At 35.8% G+C, this 17,003-nt stretch overlaps 1 protein-coding gene across 1 annotated transcript in view; it reads left to right on the top strand.

The window, feature by feature from the left end:
• Window positions 1-17,003, top strand: part of UNC13C (unc-13 homolog C) — a gene marked incomplete in the record, with an annotated part of 288,759 nt that overhangs the window by 216,735 nt on the left and 55,021 nt on the right. The window contains 3 exon segments of the mRNA XM_072402358.1: window positions 13,847-13,935; window positions 15,067-15,216; window positions 16,169-16,292. Coding sequence (XP_072258459.1) covers window positions 13,847-13,935; window positions 15,067-15,216; window positions 16,169-16,292 — 363 coding nt within the window.

The following is a 17,003-nucleotide window of genomic DNA, read 5'->3' as shown; positions in this document are numbered from 1 at the left end:
TCTGTGTTGATGGTATTGTGTTTTGTGCTTTGTCTGTAATGTGTCATGTCTTTGTCCAATGCTTTTTAACCTGCAATCAACTGAGCAGAAGAAAGAAGGAGCAATAGCTTTTTACAAGGTTTGTGAAAGCTAGCATGCATTGGTATTTCAAACCATATGTTACAGGCTGTATCATGGTGCCAGCCTGACAAGCTATTGTGACTGTGCCAGCCTAAGAGAGGAACACAAATGCCGTATTGAGAATTGAACGGGAGATGATATAAACATTATACTTTGTGACATCTGTTATAACAATTGGTTCATAATAAAACAAGACACATGGAGAGTCCTAGTTTAACCTCTGGGTTATAATTTCTGTTTTGCTTTAAAAAGTAATGTTCTGTGTCCTTTGCCCATTTTATACAGAGGCATTAAATTGATGCAGTGCAACAATAAATAGTTGCAATTACAAAGCTGCTCTTCCACTGTCAGTGATACTGTACTTCATTTTCAGCCTAAAATGAGAAATCAGTTTTTGTATATTTGTTGACCTTCTGGTCAACTGTAGATACATTGCGAGGATTGTTTTACTATTTCAGACTATTTATTCATTATTTATCAACATTTTCACTCATCCATTAGCCAGAAGCTATCGCGTTACTTTGATTGTATAGCTTATTTTCCTTATGTACCAAGGACAGTTTCTGAGGGAGCCAAATAATTTAGCTGCATGATTTTTAGAAGTGTGGGGAAACCCAGAGTTCCTGGAGAAAACCCATATGAACACAACATGCAAACTCCTTGCAAATAGTGCCCTTGCTGGTATGCCAACCTAGGACGCACACTGTGTGCTAACCACTGAGCCATCCATTTCTAATTCAAAATTAGGAGTTTGAAATAGGAGATTTTTCCTTTACTATGTTCCAAAAAAGTTTAAGCAGAAATAAACTTTATAAATAAAAAAATGTATTGTCCCCTTTGAAATGAAATAAAGTTACCTGCCTGATTGCACTTTTTTTTTATATACTCACCTGTCCTTTCCGTTATTTGGTCATCTTGATTGGCTAGGCAGGGGTGATGTAACTCGACACAAGTGCATCAGAGTTCATTCAGTCCCTGGAGACGCAGGGGATGCCAAGATATCTTGCAAATCCCAGTATGTGCAGCTCAATGTTCTTCAAAAATAATGCAAACAGGCAGATAAGTATGTTTTATTGCAGATCACCTATCCCTTGTGCAATAAAAATTCTTCCTGCTCGCATCTTTTTTTTTATTGTGGAATAGTAGTAGTAATACAAACCCTTCCAAAAAAAAAAAAGACTGTTAAGCCTTGCCCCACCAATCTTTTCCTGGAACTTTTGCTTTTTTGGTGAACTGAAAGCTAACTGAATCTTCAACATTCGATACATTTTAAGGCAGTAGGCTTGCAAAGAGCAAAGGATCAAGTTATGGTACATGTAGGTATCAACAGCCTATTTTTTTCCAATTGGCAGAGTTGCTGTAGGTATTGATTCATTTTTCTTGTGGTCTGGACATCAAAAAAGTAAATTCTACATTTATGTTTTTGTGTTACTGCATTTTAGAATTGACACATAAATATTAATTTCAGTTACAGTTAAGTTGCAAAACTGCAAACTTATCCACATGTTAGAACTTTGCCATCTTTAGACTTACCTCTTTGGACCTTTTTGATGGATATGTTTAGAGTAAATTAAGATCTGATCGCAATATCTTAGTTGCTATACCTTGCACTGTTTGCACTGCAGTATTGAATGGCCCATGTGTCTTGATTGATGTAAATTAATAGAAGAAAAAAAAACTATACTAATTGTATAAAAAAACTAAAGACTGTGTTCCTCTATTTATGGAAACAATCCAAATACTTTAGGCAGTGCCATGTCACTATATGCTCCTAAATGCTGGCTATGCATGATGAGGAATGGTTTTCCAAGACGCTGACTAAATGGTGCTAAGCATTGGCATGTAAAGCTCACATTGCGGCTTAATACTGCTTAGTCAGCTGGTGCCACTGTATGCTTTTAAATTGTTTTTTTTTCTGATCTTATTTCAGTGAATAAATAAGTTCTTATTTGCAGAAACGTATCAGAAAATCAGTATGGGCTGAAAAGACGTAATGTTACTATATTTTATTTAAATGATGTTTTTGATGCAAAGATGAAAACAGCCTAAGGGAAAGTTGTTGGTGCAGGCTTATTTGCACAGCAGTTACATTTCAGCTCACTTACTGATTTCTCAATAACCTGATAAAATCAGATACCTTATATAGCCTATCTTTATTTTATCGGTTTGCATGAAGTTAGGAAACCAAGGAAATGTTTTCTGCTTGAATTACTCTAAAGCCCTATGCCCTGAGACACTTTCTTCTTGACAGAGCACTGTATAACCTGTCTCTGTTCCAGCAGTAAAGTGGCTAAACATTTCTACTATTACTTTTTGTTTTTCGGTAATTGCAGACAGCTTTAGAAAACAGATTTATAAACCAGTGCCCATTTTTGTCTAACAATTTTAGGAGATCTGTTGCACTGGATAAAAAACATTTTCATATTATTGTTTCATAATATTATTGAATCAATAGTGGAGAGCCAAGGTTTAAAAATAAGTGTTCAGCAAAGGAGGGCTGGAAGTAGAAGCCTTGGCTTAACTATGGTATACAAATTAGTACAGTACTTCCTGAGTGCTATGCTATGCAGACCACAGTATATACATACTCCTTATCACATCTATTTACATTTTAGTGCTATATGAGCAATCAGATTAATTGCTGGATAAAATCTAGGGAAAAAGTTGACTATGCTTCTTAGAAATCCACCTTAAATTGGAAAAAGCTACCAGGACATACCAGACCTATTTATTGTATCATTGGTCTTCACCCTCTTTGTTTAAAAATGTTACTGTTGGAATAAAAATTCATAGTCCAAACTAAAACTATACTCTGGGAAGGTAAAGCTGCTCAAAATTATCTGATTATCTCTCTGTACCAGTCAACATTACCCAGCCCTCCATTGGTGGACACAGATACCATATTATACAATGCTTCCTTTAATATTTTAGCAATGTATCTTTTAGCTTCTACCTGTATAGCAAACCCATACATTCTAAAACTGTCTGCCTTGCTTTAACTATATTAATAAAACAGGTATTTATTAATATATAAACAAAAAGCACGTACAATGTGGCTTTTTGTTGCAGTGTGTACCGTATAATTTAGGAAAATGCACAGTTAGCATGAAACCCTTTAAGCTTATTATGACACTAGAAATGTTAGCTTGCTTTGTCAGGGCTATATATAAAAAACAGCTTGGTAAAGGTGCAGCAACTAGGGCCATACTACTGAGCTTCCTTTACTGAAAATAAATGGCATAGTTTTCTTGTCTTATTTTTGCCAAATTGCTTACTTGAGCCTGTATGAAAACTTGGTTTGAAGATAGTGTCTGCTCCTATTGCTGGGAGACAGGTCAGTCGCTGTCATGCAATGTAATGATTTTGTCTTGGATGGAAAGCGATTGACAGGAATGCTTCAAGTCAGTCTCTTTTAAATCTAAAGTCTGGCTCTTGTTATCTATATCTGAAAGCCTCAGTAAACAAATTATATCCCTAAGTTTTATTTCCTCTTTTTAAAATACTGGCTGTAGGCATCAAATAGAGCTTGATTGGCATATTAATCTCTGGAGGAAACCCTGTTGCTTAGTTTTAAATCTTCCACGTCAGCATGGCACCACAATGTCTAATGTGTTAATAATACTTATTTATAGGCTAAAGGTGTCCATACAAAGATCCCTGGCTGATATGTTCAGAGATTCATAGTGCACAGGATGTTCATACAGAATGCCCTAGATGGTATATCCTTTGTGGTAAATTGTATATTGAGTAATTTGTTGTCCTTTCTTTTGGATTGAGTGGAAAAAAATAAAACCTCCATGTCAGGTTTTTATTGCTGTTCATAGATTCCCCCTCTTGTTTTGTCCAGGTGTCAACAACCAACAACCAGTACAGGAGAAATTAAGCAACCAAAAGCACGTAGTGTGGCTTTTTGTTGCAGTGTGTACCGTATAATTTAGGAAAATTTAACAACCAGTGAGTGGCAATCTCTCTAATATACCTATAATAGCAATGGAAAACTAAACAGGAATTTGTACTTCCATGCTTCTTGGTCCCAAACACATTGAACCATATGCACACATTTTAAAAAGATAATAACATAAGGATTATATTTAAAGTTAAACTTTTATTGGAAACCCGTGGGAAAACCAAGAGAACAGGAGATCAAGAGATCTATGGGGGGGGGGGGGGATAACTGCATCTAACAAAGTATCAATTAAATATCTGCATTTTACTACACCCTGGGACATTCCCTTAAATAAAGTATTTGGAAAAGCATATGAACAGAAGTGATAATACACACTGAAGAAGATCTTAATACTCCATTCTTCTCCTTTCATTGTTAATCTAGATCTGACATTTAATAGGTCATCTATTTAATAGGCCATCTATTTATTATTCAGGTAGATGCCAGAATTAATCCAGCTGACTCTTTTCTGTAACCCTTGGAACTCTCTTGATTAGATTTCTGTGTCTAAGTTCCTGGGTCTTTACACCTGCTTTTGCCTTTATTAGGGTGGAAACTTTCTCCGTATACTTAATTGAAATAAAAATTTGATAGAACATCCATTAAATTAAACACCATTAGGAGTATATGGGGATAATTTACCCATGTTAATCCCTTTTTCACAGAAAACAGTGAATGTGTTGCTTGTTTAGTTTTGCGTGAATTCATCTTTTTGTTTACAGGGCATATAAATTAAAGATATTTCCTATTTTATTGTAACACACAGCCTGTAACCATTAACTAAATACATACTAAATCATTCCCATCCCTTTGTATAGATCCCTCAAATTATTTCCAGGAACACTTTTTCATTTTTTTTTCTCCCACCAGCCATTCCTTTTTTTAGTATCGATAAATAAATGTCAATAAATGCAAGTATTAATTTCTATCTTGAAGCCAGGAAAGTGCTACAGGAACAAATTTATTAAATGTATTTACCTACAAAGTCATGAAAGTTTAGACATCTTACAAGTCAAAATGAAATTATTCTGATAAGAGTAACCAATATTGTGACCCAGACAGAAATTTATACATGGATACCTTTACGTCTTTAAGCAAGGGCGAGTTAGATCCTTGTAAATCTATTATACCCTTGGGCAGAGGAGCCCACAAGTATCAATTAAAGAGCCCATTACTTTCAAGTGAGTGAACACAGGGCTGAAGCTTTGTCATTCCTGCACCAGAGGGATGCAGTGATAAACCTTTTTCAGCCTGTAATAGTGCAGTGATTAAACTATGCCAGCTTGTTTCTGCAGTTCACTGTCCTTGATCATCTGGACAAGTTCCTTGTAACAATATTACTGAATAATATATTGAATCTTGACATGAGGTTTTACATCTACAAAGCCCTTTTTGCAGTGATGCAAAAATAGTATGATTTAACATTAAAATAATAGTAATTAATGTATATATATATATATATATATATATATATAAGTGGTTGCTTGTATTATTATTGAAGTGATTCATACAGCAAAACCATTGAGTGGTAGATAAATACAATGGTCTGACCTCTTTGTACATTACCAATCGATTGGGGTGGCATTACCAATGCCTAATTAGGAGGAAGAGTGTTTTTTCCTTTTTGACAGATTCATTGTTTTGACAGATTAATTGTACTACATTATCGGAATCAGAATTAAACCCGCAACTACTCACCTATCCCTGTTTTGTCACAGGGTGCCACCATCTTTCCTCTTCTCTACTTCCTGAAGGTGGGCCTTGGCCATCTTGATTGGCTATGATGGGATTGCCAGGTTTCCCCAGCAAGGAATACTGAGCTGTGCAGCTCAGCAAAATTTGACAGCCCAGTCCTGGACAGTGTAGTTATTGCAGAAGGTCATCGCCTGTCCGTGTCTTCAATAACCACCTGCCTGAATCTCAAAAGTTCAAAGTGGTTCCATTTGTTCCAAAAGTTCCATTTTAATGCTAGACAACATCCAAAGCTAAATAAGTGTTCCTTTTTTCAATGTCAAGATTAATGAACTCTTGTGCATGCAGGGTCGTTTATTCATTCCTATGCAGTCAATTAACATAGCTGAAGATCCCAAACCTTAATATCGGCCACGGTAAAGATATGAGCACTGATGGTGGAGCTTTTGGACATTGCATTTCTAGAAGTTAGATAAGTATTGTTTCCCTATAAAGATGCATATGGCAAAAAGCTGCCTTTGAACTTTTTGCCTGTAGTTCAAACACTCTTTAATCAGGAGTCAGTTCTTACAAACACAGGACAGTTGCTCGGGGCTGCCATATGCACTGCTCATTTGAAGTCAAATGAGATTTTGTTGATCTACCTATGATATTCTCCTCCAATCAAACACAGGAAATTAACACCAGATAACACGAACCCTTAGTCCAGTAAAACATTGTGTATAATGAACAGTTGACACTTTTGTACATTCCTTTTGTTCATCTTTATTTTGCCTACAATATTACATCTAATTGCTGGTAAACTCCAGCAACCTCTGTACAGCCACTGCCTGTCTACATGCATGAACCCTGATGATGGCTGATATCAGCCACACCCAAAACAACAACCATAGCAGTAAAGACTGAAGGAGAAATTTGCAGCCTGCTAGGATACTTATGTCACATGTCCCAGGAGGCTGTGGGCTGCTCCTTATGCACATAAGGGGCTTTTCTGGAATGTAAAAACAAATAAGTGCCACACTCACACAATCTCAAATACTATTATTATAATACAGTATTTATATAGTTCTGACAAATTACACATCGCTTTACAATGTCCATAGTCATATCACTAGCTGTCTCCCTCAAGGAGCTCACAATCCAATGTCCCTACCTCAGTCATATGTCTTTAATACAGTGTAAGGTAAATTTTGGAGGGAAACCAATTAACCCAACTGCATGTTTTTTTGGAATGTGGGAGAAAACCGGGGTACTCGGAGGAAACCCACGCAAACATGGGGAAAACCTGCTAACTCCATGCAAATAGTGTCCTGGCTGGGGCCAAACCTAGGACCCAATGCTGCAAAGGCAAGAGTGCTAACCACTGAGCCAACCCTGCTGCCAATGAGGTCTCACCTTTTTTTACATCCTTTTAATTCATTTGACATTCTGCAGAAAACAAATAGTTTTTATGTATTTAGGGAGTTGGAGGTTCTATAATAAAAGCCTGTTCACTACAGTCACAGACTTTTTAACTCATTGGTAATGTCCTCATTATGCCTACCATCATATATTAGGAACTACCTAACACTGTATCTTTTTGTACTGAGCATTTATGCTAAAATCAGAATAACTAAAATGGTTACCATTGAACCAAATGGGTCTGGGTATTATCCATCATTGACAGGTGGGAGGAGACAGCAATGTTACTTCATGCCTTGTTTGGACACTGTATTTGATGTCCAGGCGTCATTTACCACACCTTCTTCCTCCACAGACTTGAAGTGGTGCCACTTGCAAATACTTATCCAAGTGGTTACAATCACAAAAAAAGGAACCATTTTGCTTGCTCTGATTACCACCTTATAGCACTCCCAGGTGCCTAGCATTTGACATTAGGCACTCAGAATAAAATACTGCTAGTCTGAAATTAGCCTTACTTTAAATTAAATTCTGATTTCTTATGTTGCGGAAATAGTAGCATGAAAGTAGTTAATAGTACAAGTTTATTTCAGGCAACATTTGCATTTTGGATAAACGCCTGCTTGCAATGAAATGTACGCTGTAAATATGCACACAAAAAGAATACACAATCTATTAATAATAACCTTACTGTCATTTGACCCATTATTATTATTATTAAACAGGATTTATATAGCGCCAACATATTACGCAGTGGTGTACACTATCTATTATTATTATTAAACATGTTAGTTTCCCATAAACAAGTTGAGGCCACAGCAAATCTCATACTAAATCTAATCATTGTTTTTAGTTATTGCCCAGGGTGTGAGGGAAATAGCTAAGCAGCAAAATACACAGGAAAAGGTTTAAATGAGTATAAATATCACATTAAAGCTTGTAGATAGAGACAAATGTGGTGTAAATTTCAAAGTATGGAAAGCACCTGTGATTTTTGGTATATTTCTTATAATTGCAAATCTGCATATTAAAACTGTATACTTTATTTTGTAAAAAAACAGCTGCTTTGTCTGTAGATGTATAAGTGCACAATTCAATCAAAACTTTATAAATAAAACCCCAGTGCTGTGGTTCCATACCCAGACACGTATATCCTTCTCCATTATAAAGGTAATCTGATAATTTGGGGAACTTTTTGGCCCACTTTTTTTAGAGTAATATATTTATTTCCAAGCATACCCACTGAGCATTCTCAAATACACTCACTGAGTATTCTCAAATATACCAACTATTGGCAGCTTGTCTCTCACATCTAGAAAACATTGTGAGTTAAGATGCCAAGACAATCCCCAAAGTTACCAATTAGATTCAGATGAAAAGTGTTGGACACTTAATATTATATAATAGGTTGTCTAGAATTCAATAAAATGCTCACCTAATGAGCTTGCAAATTGCAGTGTGAAACTGGAAATTGTTCATTTTATGTTACAGCCAAGTGTCATAAGGTTTTTGGTTCTAACAATGGACAAATCAATTAGGGAATACCATGAAGGTATATCACGATTTCACACTTATATGATGATGTCAAATCTTAATCATAACTATTATATAGAAATTCTGTTAGAAAAAAAAGTGTCAATTACATTCAGAGGTGCCTGGGAAAAGGGAGAAGCTGCCCAAGCTGACCACACAGCCACATAATTAGGTGTCTGGAATCTGGCTCCAAAACATGTGTAGAAAAACACATTACAGCTTGTTACTGCATCACACAGTGACACACCAGATATACTGTAATTTATTTAAAAAGCACATCCTCACAAAACTACCACGGGCAGATATTTTTACTTACATGTAAACCATCTGTACACTGTAGTGCACAGAAAAGTCATCAAAATGTACCTGAATAAATGGAATTAAATTTCCATGGCACTGTCTAAAGTATCCCTGAATTCGGCCATAGTTGAGGCCAATCATACTTAAGTCATACTTAGATGGTATCTAGTACCAAATTACATAGCTAGATACCAGTCTAATGCCTCCCCACTGTGCTTAAAGGGATGCATTGAATAAGGAACTATGGAACATATATGGTGGTAGTGCCCAAAATTGTTGGTGAGCAGTGTTTAAGTTATTATCAGAGATTGTTCGTTTAGATATTTCGAAATCTGCGGAAAGTGCTTTGTTTAGCAAATTTGACCAACTTATTCCCCCCCATTCCAAAAAACTAACAACCCTTATTTTGATGGCAGCAAGGGTTGCATTAGCAAAGGCTTGGAAAAGGAGGGATATCCCTATAGAACCAATATCTATAAAACAAAACTGGATAATGGTCAATGACAAACTCACTAGCATCCTGAGTGATAAAATAGATAAGTTTGACCAGAATGTACCTGTATTACAAACTCAACCAAAAACCCTGACTTAAAGCATATAAAAAGAAAAATTCTTAACACATACAAAATTGATGTGAAAACACATAGTATAGAAAATGAGCTACATACACTCAGTCCAACAGTATCTTGGGTAACCATCAATGTAGAAAAAAAGATACAAATCACACTTTTTCGGTAACTTTAATATCATTTATAAAATAAATGTGTTTTTCTTACATCTTTCTTAGGCTTTGTTATTTTCCCATGCTGTTCACGGTGGGATAATTCGTCCTAGAAGTGCCAAAGTGGGTCTATGCCTGGCATAACTGATTGCAGTTGCTTTCCTGGAATTGCTGTGTAAATAAATCCATCCCACAGGTCAATGCAACAGTGATAGCCGATAAAATCATTTTTAATAATAATATCGTCATTCATTTAGTCAAGTCCAACTCTTCATGCCATTATGGACTTTATCATGCTAGGTGTTTGTCAGCCATTGCTTCTTAAAACTTTCTTATGGGACATATTCAGAACTTCACAAATGTTGCCTATCCATTTTAGCCTCTTATGTCCTTTTCACATTTTTTCTTTATTTGTTTTAAGGTTTTTGTAATAAGTCATCTGAATCTCCATGATCCAGTATAAAACGTAACGCATAAAACAAGCCCATACATCTGGCAATTCTCAATTTCATGAGTCTAGGTTGCAGAATTTTGAATGTTACCTTCATGAAGGTAAAATCATTTAAGTCCAATTGTTCAGTAATCTGAGATAGAAATAAAAATTGATGTTTTCCAAACCTACAATCACTCATTGCAACCAATTGTATTTTCAGCATTTGCCGCCAAACAACATAGAGCACTTCAGAAGCATTATCATGCAGAATTTTAAACAATTCAGCTGGGATCCATCATTTCCTGATGCTTTATTATTAGACCTTTTTTAATTTTACTGGAAACCTGCTTCTTGCTTATTGGACATATCATGAGTCTCAATGTCTAGATCATGACCAGGTAGTTCAGAGTTGTCCCTTCCATACGCACCCCCCCCCCTCCATCTTACATACTTTTATTTATAACATTCTTCAATAACTTAACAATAGGTTAACCCAAACAAACATCACAAGAAAAAACCATACCCACTTCTGTCTCAGCTCCTGGAAGGCTCAATCCAACCAACACCACGGTCAACTGGGGTCTGCCCCAGGTTGATATTTTTGGGCCCCAGCCACCATTCGTCTGGCTCAGGTGCTGATATCAACCATACATGTCCCCCCCCCCGGCCTCATTACGATTTACTTTGAAAAACTGAGGATGCCATACCAACAGGTGGATCCTCCCATCACACTCCAGCACAACCGAGACCCAATGCCTTCCAGAAACTCAGCTTCCCCACAAAATTCATATCACCTGTAAAAACTTTCTTTTTCCCTCACTTTTTCAATCAAGCAGGTTGGCAAGAAACGTCTTCCTTGGCCGCTTAACTAATTCTGACCCCGTTCACTCAAGCCCCTTCTTTCCCCTTGCTCTAACCCCACCACCATTTCCGCCCCTCAACCAATCATCCATTATGCCCAGATCCTTCCCACACTTTCTTTAACCCCTCAACTCCTGGCCTCTCTGACCACTCTGTCAGGCAGCTGTTTCGACGATGTCTCTCTTTTGTCCTTCATGGCTCCAGACCTATCTTTCCACATGCTTTTTTTACATCCCTATTATCTTTCACAATTCCCATTGTGTCATGGATGGTTACAAATCAACAGAAAAAATAAAGAAATACATTTGTATCTACTACAATTCTTTTCTACCGGGTTGCTAGACATGGCAGGGCCTTAGGCCAATTTTGTATATGATGACCAAGCCCTATGATTTTCCAGTCAGTAAATATCTGATTGCAATTCTGAAAACACATGTATATGATATTCTGATTTTGGGTGGAGATGGGGTAAACCATAGGACAGATGTAAACTCCTAATCAGATTGTTTGTACACATAAAATGACTGGTGTACTTGTGTTCCATATTTAGCAACACGTACAAACCATCTATGTATAGTTGAAAACTATCTCAAGTTCTCCATCAGCTATTGATGTCACTACAGACTGACTTGAGATCTGATCATTTTGTTGGATTGAAAATTAGATCAGTAGGAAAAAAAACCTGTATGAACCTTAGGCTTGGAAAAAAAGGCAGCATGCAACATTGCTAAGATCAATTCTATCTTTAGTAAATCTGAGAGTATTATGCTGCAGTCTGCTGTTGCATTTGTGTTTTTTTTACACTAAAGAGCTCTGAACTCCTGTTGTGCCTTGTCACTTATAGGAGCCTTGAACTCATTTAGACACAGCAAACAATACCAGCTACAAATCTTTCAGGTAGCACGTGGCAATTGAAGTTTCTAATATATATAAGGTATCAGTGTCCGTGAATGCCTGCTTATTTATAGCAGATAATAAACGTAGCTTTCTACTTCTCTATTGCACTATGATGGACATGTGTCAAGAGACTTTGAGCTTCTATTGATGGCTTCAGTTTGACACCAGTTTGAGATGCTTCTGAGAATTCATTGATCACTGCATTCTCACCTGTGTTGGACTTCATTAAAATATTTGGGTGGATTTTACATTCCACTTAACTTGTATGGGAATAAATACCCTATTTAAAGCAAACAAAAACTCTTTAACATGTACAAATGTGCCAAGAATATTTTTTTCAGCATATAGCAAGCTATCATTCTTTGTTAATAGCATTTCTAGTGTGGTTTAGCTACAGATAATTATTCAGGGTACAGTTCTCCTTTAAACCCACAGCTGAGCTATTGGCGAAATAAGATAGATAAAACCAATATTTCATTAATATATAAAATTGGTTGTGCTCTGAAAATGATGAAACATTGTAAGTAAAATGAACAGTCTGCAGATTGCTTGCCACAAATAATACTGATAATAATTTGATGATATAAAACAAGTAAATTACCATGTTAAATGCTGTCTAATCTAGAAGTGGGCAATCATTAACAAAATTCATTTTGTATAAACTTTACAGTCTGTTATTTTCACTCCCCAAATACCTAAAGGCACTCTGCTGTAGATTATTATTGTAGGCTGAATTTTAATAATGGAACTTTCATCCTAAAATTCCATCGTTGAAAATAAACAGCTCATACACTATTTAACCCATTTACTGACAGTCACATTAAAAATGATAAAAACCATAAAAATGTCTAGACAAAATAAATGTCCCCAATACCCAAGAGGCACTATACACTATGCACGTTTTATATCCTACTTAACAAGCTGATCTTTCACATTAACCTTGAGCTTAAAATCAATTAATTGTCCCTTTTTACATTCTGTAACTTGTACAGAATTGTATTTTAATACAATCCCCTGGTTAGTACTAACTACACTTCAAGTCAATGGCAATTAACATGGGATTACCGAACACCAGAATTATCAGACTTTCAACAAGATTTCCTCATGTTTTGTCAATTGTTTCTGAATTTACACATCACGGGAAAAAAAAAAAAATATTTTCTTTATAATTACAAAATTTCTACCGAGGCCAAGGGGACACAAATTGGTACAGGACTAAGACTTAGACATTTATAATGTTAGACATCCCTGAAATAGAAGTTTTTTGTATTCTGTAGTAGTACTATGCCGGTTCTGCTACAGTATCTGTAACCAAAATTTTGACATGTTATGTTGCAGTGAAATTTAATTCTTTCCACCTCTCTCAGAGTTTGGATTTACAAAAATGGTGAAGAAAGGTACCAACATCACAATAAATAGCACATAACATTGGTTATTCAATCTTCAAACTCACATCACAATATATCCACTTGCAACACTAGAACAGTTTTGCCTATTCAAAATACCATATATACAAAACATCAACAAACAATGTTACAAATTAGTCTGCTTATAGTAATGAAATTCAGGCTTCCAGTTCCTACAACTCCAATGAAAACTGCTAACTGCAAAATGCGCTGGTTTGTAAAGGAAATGGTATGCAGCAAAGCATGAGTTTCATATTATTTATGCTTTGAGTCTTCATAGTTTTTAATAAATACATCTGTATAGAAAGCTCCATGTTTGGTAAACAAAATAAACCTTTGGCTTTCTATAGATAACCTACCAGGGTGCATCAACAAATGGCAGTTATTTCCAGCTTATTTTCCAGATTTTCTTCATGGGAATAGTTAAGAAATTCCTCATCTAAATACTTTATTAGATCTGCAAAATATTAGGCAGGGTTTCAAATGTGTTGTAAAATCTGTACTAATCATGTATATGTACATGTTTCTCTCTGTAGCTGGATCCTGATGCTAGTGCGATGCTGAAAGAACTTCAGGTGAAGCTCAGTTCAGTGCTTGATGAACTCAGCTGTATATATGGCGCAAGGTAAACACATACATTCTTATTATAAAATGTTTAAAGGGCATTCAATATAAATTAGCAAAGTAAGAAGTGCAAGGCTGAGTTTGAAGTTGATTTCAAGATATTTTCCTCAATTTCACATACAATTACAGTGCAGTAATTGCACTGCTGCAGATTTGCAGGCCTTGTAGGATCAAGGCCTGGAGTGTCTTAGGAGTGAGTGTGCTCATCCCTCTTCTAGGCCAGATGTACTAACTGTAGTCATACCTAAGCATGCCTGGGAAACAAATATTTTACAGAAATTCTCTAGTGAGGTGATTTAGATTTGCTGATGAAAGCTGAACAATAAGCGAAAATAGTTAAATAGTTAAAAATAGTGAAAATAGTTTTCTTTAATTTAAAACACATGTACACAGGCAAATACTTTTTTTTTACACTTACAAATCATTCATTTACAGCATTTTCTAATGTACTGTTCGTTGTTTGTATGACATTGTGTTATATATTCCATTTTACCAGTTAGTTAGAAGAGGTTTGGCAAATATACATTTTAAACTGGCAAACTATTAATGCTAAATGCTTTGGGTACCCTATCACACCCCTTTACATATAAATAGGTATATATTACAGTACTTTTCACAATATAGGTAAATGTCCCACTGCTTATAAAAATATTAAAAAACAATACTAATATCAGTAATATGAATTATAAAAATTAATACTTAAAATATGTATAATTATTTATTATTAATAATGATAATATTAATTATTTTTATTATTATTATTATTTATATTACTATATTGTCTAAAAAACTATTGATGACATTATTCACTAATAGTCAATTGTCTGCATCATTGGTTAATAAGGAAGATTACAATTTTGTATATTTAGGAGACACAGACAGCTTAGTAACACAGAAAACTGATGCCAGCAATCAGTATCATAGTACAAAACGGTGAAACAAGCAGGTGGGGAGACATCAGTGCAGGAAAATGTATAGAAGAAGCAATCCAAACAAAGAAAAATAGGAATGAACAGGCGACGATAAAAATCTTTTGTGCTTCTTGTACTTCATTTGTGTCTGAAAAAGCATCTTACTTGGTAGCAAAAGAAAAGAAGACTAAAAACTTAATTCAAGTTTCTTCTTTTTCCAGTTTCCAGAACATAATTGAGGACTGTGTAAGACAAATGAGTGTGGAATTAAATCAGATGAGAGCGAATGGTAATGCATCCACAAACAGAAACAACGCTGCCATGGATGCCGAAATTGTACTGCGGCCTTTGATGGATTTTCTGGATAAAACGTTAGTACTGATTTACCATTTTACCAGTTGATGTACCAAGGTCTATACTGTGTGTTGTTTAAAGTTTATTTCTAGTACATCTCATACAATACCATCCCAGTGTCCCCTTCAAGTAGTAGGTATTTTTGTGTTTTAATTGATCAAAAAAAAAAAAAAAGTTTAAAACAATATATAACCCAAAGTTAAAATTGTAATTGTGAGCCAATGGGGGAACCCATTTATTTCAGCTATGATGTAGCAATGCAGTCTATAAGTAGTTAGATCTACATTGGTCACTACACCTAATATTTACTGTAACAATTTGATGTTATGGTCATGCATCCAGATAAACAAAATAGTATATAGTAAACTGGCACGTCAGGATAACCTTCCCCCAAAATTTTACATCATCCTCCATGGCACTTGGAAGGGGCTGTATTTTATGGCACCCCTCTTGGGGAAAAAAACACCATTTTTTTAATTCTAGAGGAATAGCTGGTACAGGGATTATTTATAGGGTTGAAAAGTGACATTTTACCTAGTATTGTGGGAAATTAGCACCAAGTAGGCAACTCAAATATTTTTAATGTAAAATAATTGGGTCACTGGTTAAATTCTTCACCTGCACCTTGGTTACACCTAGCAGATTGAACCTAGCAGTTGGTTTCACCCCTTCTCCTTTTAGTATACAATATGATTTCAAAATAAGTATATTAAAGTATATATCATATATTGTGAAGAAACACAAATTCTGCTTAATTCATATTACATCCATTACCATACGCACATAAGGGAATTGAAGTGATGCTTTTTAAAGCCAGTATTCCGCACAGCCCTCCCTGTAGTCATGCTCAAAGTAGCAGGACTTTACCTGGGCTTAAAAATTAAAGGCAAAAAGGATTTATTATGCTTTGTGATATTTTAGATCACAGTTTTTTTAACAAATGTTTCATTTTTTTCTAATCTGGTTTAGTTTATCAGTGTCTGCCAAAATATGTGAGAAGACTGTGTTAAAACGTGTCTTGAAGGAGTTGTGGAAATTAGTCCTTAATAAAATTGAAAAGCAAATTGTACTACCCCCTCTCACGGACCAAACAGTAAGTAATAGAGCTCATATACATCTTTATCACTCATAACGGCGCCAGTGCCCTGCTATGAGCATTGCCTGGTTTTAAAACAGTTTCTTTTGCATTAATATACAGAAAAGCCTGGAGCAACAAAGGGTAGGAAATAAATCGGAGGGTATACATGACCAGGGGCTAGGTAGACCAAGGGGTAGTGGTTTTAGAAAGAAAGGTGAGGAGAGGTTCAAGGTCAGTGATAAGCTTAGAGGGTAAAGATGAGCGTAGAAGGAAGTAGTTAAAAGGGGGGTCAAGCAGGAAGTGGGGGGAGTCAGAGAATTGAAATGAGGAGCTTCCCTCTCACCCACCCTAATTCACAAGGAGGGTAAGTCAGTTAAAGGGGCAGTTGGGGTCCTCGGAAGGCATCTTTGAAAGGTGTGTGGTAAATTGGAAAACCATCTTTGGTGTGGTATCTCCAGTAGTTTACCAAAATAGTGAGCTACCTGTTAGGTGGCAGTTAAAGGGGAAGATGCGAGTAGTGTATTCATTCTCGAGCTGGTGGTGTTGCGGCCAGGAACATAGGTGTTGGTTGGTTGGTGGTAAGAGGTGCCTCTGAGGGTTTGCAACTGGGAAGGGAGTGTGGAGGTTAAGGTCAGGGAATTGTTGTTGGTATTGAGATTGTTAATATTATTATGGTCATTTAAGGTTAAATTAATAAAATGTTTCATGTTGCTGTTATTTGAAGGA

The sequence above is a fragment of the Pyxicephalus adspersus genome, chromosome 2 (assembly GCF_032062135.1).
Source record: "Pyxicephalus adspersus chromosome 2, UCB_Pads_2.0, whole genome shotgun sequence".
NCBI lineage: Eukaryota > Metazoa > Chordata > Amphibia > Anura > Pyxicephalidae > Pyxicephalus > Pyxicephalus adspersus.
This window is presented reverse-complemented; position numbering and strand designations above follow the sequence as displayed.